Below are 4087 nucleotides of genomic sequence, written 5' to 3'. Positions count from 1 at the left end.
AGGGAGAATTACGCCCAGGAGCACATGGATAAAAATAGACCGGAGGGAGAAAAAAAAACCATTAATCGATTCTCTTGCAGACGTATCGATGCATCGGATCGTCGGCTGTTGGATCGATGCATCGATACAAAACGAATAATTATTTACACCCCTAGTAAATGGCGCGCACAAATGGATCGGACCGCACTAACAGAGTACTAGTTCAACAGTAGGGCCCGACGTGGTTCAGTTCTAGCTCAGTTCACAGATAACAAAGAGGGCATTAGCAGACCGCGTCATCTCCTTACAGTTAGCCTCCGTAATCATGAAATTTCAGATACTTCCCTAGCTTGGCACACGATTTCCAGTGATGATTCTGCTTAGCAGTGTGATGAAACTCAACGTCTGTCATTGTTACCTGCGTCTGTAAGCCCTGATTAGACTATTGTTTGTCGTATCCACTTCTCAAAAGCTGACTCTGTCAAGTAAATCCACCAAAGGCTGCCTTTTTCAGTTTTTACGGCACTAGTAGCTCGTTTTTATGGACAGTATGCTGACAGGAAAGGGGGTATGAGAGAGGGGGAGAGACATGCGGGACAGGACCACGTTGCGGATTAAGGCCTCTGTAGATGGGTTGTGTGTGCCAACCACTGCGCCACCAAAGCACGCCCAAACTTCCTGAATGTTATTACGCCACCATGTTGATATGCTTGTTTACCTCTAGAGAGCAGTAGTACAGTAGATTGTCACCATGCCAGCATGGTGCGTAAATGGTCGTAAGATCCAAGCTCAGCACGGTTAACTAATCCAGGCTCGGCATGGATCGGTTTCCAAAGGGTACTGTAAATGGGCCTAAAGAGCGTTTCTTCCAAAAGTTGCCAGATCTTTTTCAAATTTGATTATGTTTCCAGTGTATTTTATGTATCTGAAAAAGCTAAGAAGTGCATAAATAATAGAAAAAAGAAATCTGACAAGTGTGGGCTTGCCTTTGCTTTTAGCACATTAGACCCTGACATTGTCCAACCATCTTTTTCCACACGTCTTTGCACTCCTTTGCTGAAATTTTGTTTCTTTCTTTAATAAAAGGCCAGCTTCACACTCCCTATGTTCAGTGTCTGCCTCCATCATGCTTTGCTCGATGTGCAGCGCAGCAATCTGCTTTTGTATGGATGTAGGATTAGCTGACACATCCAAATTTTCATCCTCTTTTGTTTTGAAATGTACCAGAATCACTCTGCTCTTTATGTGATAAATAAAAAACTGGGTCTACATTAAAACCCTTTATAACCCATTTACCAACCAGCCTGGTGTCAGAATATCTTGATGATCATAAATTCAGTTCACAATCTTCATTTATCTTCGTATTTCTGCACCATGTTTTAATGGTCGGTCACATAAAATCTAACGAATTACAGTTCTCTAAGGTTTTAAAGAGTGAATCTACAGTAACGGTGAACTATTCAGATGTGTGAACCCACCCTTCCTCGGTTTTTACTGTGGAATGTGTACATGGTGGAAATGTGATATAAAATGCTTGTTCTGAGCCTGATACTCACCTGAAACCCAGGTGCCTCAAAAAGTTTTTTGATACGTTGATGGATTGCTTTTCTCTCAGACTCTTTGAAGGAAAGCGAGTTCAGGGCTTCCTCCGAGAACTCCCGCTGCAACGTGAGGGAAACCTGCTCCCCTGGGTCTACCATTCCCTTTGAAAACAAGCAGACAAAAAAGTACTTTAAAGCATTAGAGAGGAGAGTCTCATGTATCAATGTCCAACTTTAACATGTGCAAAAATATCTGGGGAAATGGTTGATGATAAAGATGCACTCTTCATAACTGGATAACATAAACCACTATAAAAAAACACATATTTTATGAAATAAAACACAGCAATCAAAGCTGCTACCTACCCCTGGAATGGCCCACTCTCCACAGTCTTTCCTCTTGATGGACACAAACTGTAGGATTGGCTTTTTGGAGGCTGAGTGAAGAACCTTAGCTCCACTGGCATCCAGCTTCCATCTGCCACATGGAGAGTAAAAAGGAAACAATAATCTACAGTTAGCCTGAACTCATCATGGACATACATGTAATCATTTGGCTTTGGAGCTCTTAAATTTGCACACTTAAATTACATTTATGTTGCAGGGAAATCAGCAATAGTCTGGCACTCTACCTGGATATTGAAGTAAACCTTGAAGTTTAACGTCAGCCTCCCTTAAATGTATTTAATGGAAATTTATTTCCATAAAAAATATATTTCATTACAATATCAAAAGATTTGGTTACAAATCCGAAAGTTTTGACCACAATTTATTTATTTTTTATTGAGAACAAGCTTTGTTTGATTGAATAATAAAGAGAAACTAATCTCCATCCATATTCAGTGCAGTTTTGATGAGTTTTTCAGTTTAACCACCAGATGAAGATTTAACTATCTTTCTACAACACACTAGTACCACTGAGACCAAATCTAACCTCTCAGCAAAATTCTGCCACCACCATGCTTGGAAGTTTCATTCAATGTTTAAAGGTTTGAAAACCTCCTGCTTCTACCTTTAAATTTTTCTCCTAAACTGGTTTGTCTCGTCCATTTTGGTACAGATGGTCGTTTCCTGGTATCTGGATACTATTGGTTCAAGTTTGCAGTCAAACTTTCTGTCGATTTATTATCAATTTTTTTTTTATTATTATTATCTTATCATTTTAATAGTTATTTTTTATCTCTTTAAGTATTCATGTTCATCAATGATTTAGAATACCTTTATGCCACCGGAATGCAGGTGTTTGTGTCTGCGTGTTTTCCTATGTTTTTTTTGTTGTTTTTTTCCCATGTACAACACTTTGAATAATCTAGCTAGTGAAATGTGCTGTATAAAAAACACTTGATTTGTTTATCTTAAAATTAAGTTAATGTAACTCAAGCCATCTTCATGCAACGCTCGGATCTAAAAAACTAGAGAACTGTACCCAAATGAGAAAGCGACATCAGCCCGGGCTGGAGCAGGGCTGAATGAATCAGGACTTAATTAGAAGATCAAGGAGGCTGCTCCCCTCTGGTCTAATTATGGCAACGATAAAACTGCATGGATCTGTAAAATGCCATGTTAAGAGGCACTCAAAATGGAAAAGAAGAGGCTACGGTTAGCATCCGTCACATTTTAGGTATGCTCATATGCACTGCTTTGTTATTTGAACGCTACACCAAAAAAATAGATACAATTTTCATAGAAAATATGAATAGATAGAATTTTGCAACCAAAACTTTTATTTTTTTGCAAATGAAAGGACACTAGTTTAAATTCTAGATAATGAGATCTGACTTATTTAAACAAACAAACATGAGTTTTTTTTTGTACCTGAATATAACTTACCTTGTGACGATAGGATCAGCAGCATGATTGGGCCCCCACAGTCCAAGAAGACCTCTTCCAGTCAAACCAGTCCGTCCACAAGGATTTCTAGGAAGAGTAAGAAGACATTAGTTCTGCAAAAATAACAGCTAGTCAGTAATGAGCAAAAAGCAGGTTGGTAGTCATCCACACAGGAACAAGCACCCCCAGATAGCTAGAGTCCAAATGCTTTCTGTGCATTCATATTAAAGATTTATTAGGTCTGGCTCATATTTTATTCTTCAGCTTTGCACTGCAAAAAACTGCTGCATCATATGAGGTCATTAACCAGATTCAAGAGGTGTGCAGTAAATTCCTATTCAACTTACAGTGGTTTTCCATTTTCCACTTTGTAGCTTCCTTCAAAGCTTGTCCTGTCCACAGCACCATCCACAGCATTGAACTTTGGAGAGAAGGATCTGCAAGATGAGCAAACGATCCAAAGGCATTAGCTCATGGCTGGGAAGCATTTTAAAATAATTTGGTGGGCATTTCTGTTCAGTTTCCTGAACTCTGATGATCTAACAAAACTCTTGTAAAACTAACAGCACTAACAACTAGGGATGCACGATATTGGGATTTTGGCCGATATCCGATATGATGATATTTTAAAACTCATGTAGCCGATAACCGATATCGATACTGATGTTAAAGCTGGACAAAAATAAGTAGTCATTGAAAATAGCAGTTTTGTTATCCATTTCTGACACTTTGAAAAA

The 4087-nt window shown here is 38.9% G+C and overlaps 1 protein-coding gene across 1 annotated transcript in view; it reads right to left on the bottom strand.

Moving 5' to 3' along the window:
* nudt9 (nudix hydrolase 9) overlaps positions 1-3795 on the bottom strand; it is a gene marked incomplete at its 5' end in the record, with an annotated part of 5405 nt that extends 1610 nt beyond the window's left edge. The window contains 4 exons of the mRNA XM_015399986.1: positions 1536-1682; positions 1887-1998; positions 3351-3437; positions 3698-3795. Of these exons, the coding sequence (XP_015255472.1) occupies positions 1536-1682; positions 1887-1998; positions 3351-3437; positions 3698-3795 (444 nt within the window). The remainder of the gene's footprint in view (positions 1-1535; positions 1683-1886; positions 1999-3350; positions 3438-3697) is intronic.
* Positions 3796-4087: the final 292 nt, after the last annotated feature.

The sequence above is a fragment of the Cyprinodon variegatus genome, unplaced genomic scaffold (assembly GCF_000732505.1).
Source record: "Cyprinodon variegatus isolate N-32 unplaced genomic scaffold, C_variegatus-1.0 Scaffold1064, whole genome shotgun sequence".
Lineage (NCBI taxonomy): Eukaryota > Metazoa > Chordata > Actinopteri > Cyprinodontiformes > Cyprinodontidae > Cyprinodon > Cyprinodon variegatus.
This window is presented reverse-complemented; position numbering and strand designations above follow the sequence as displayed.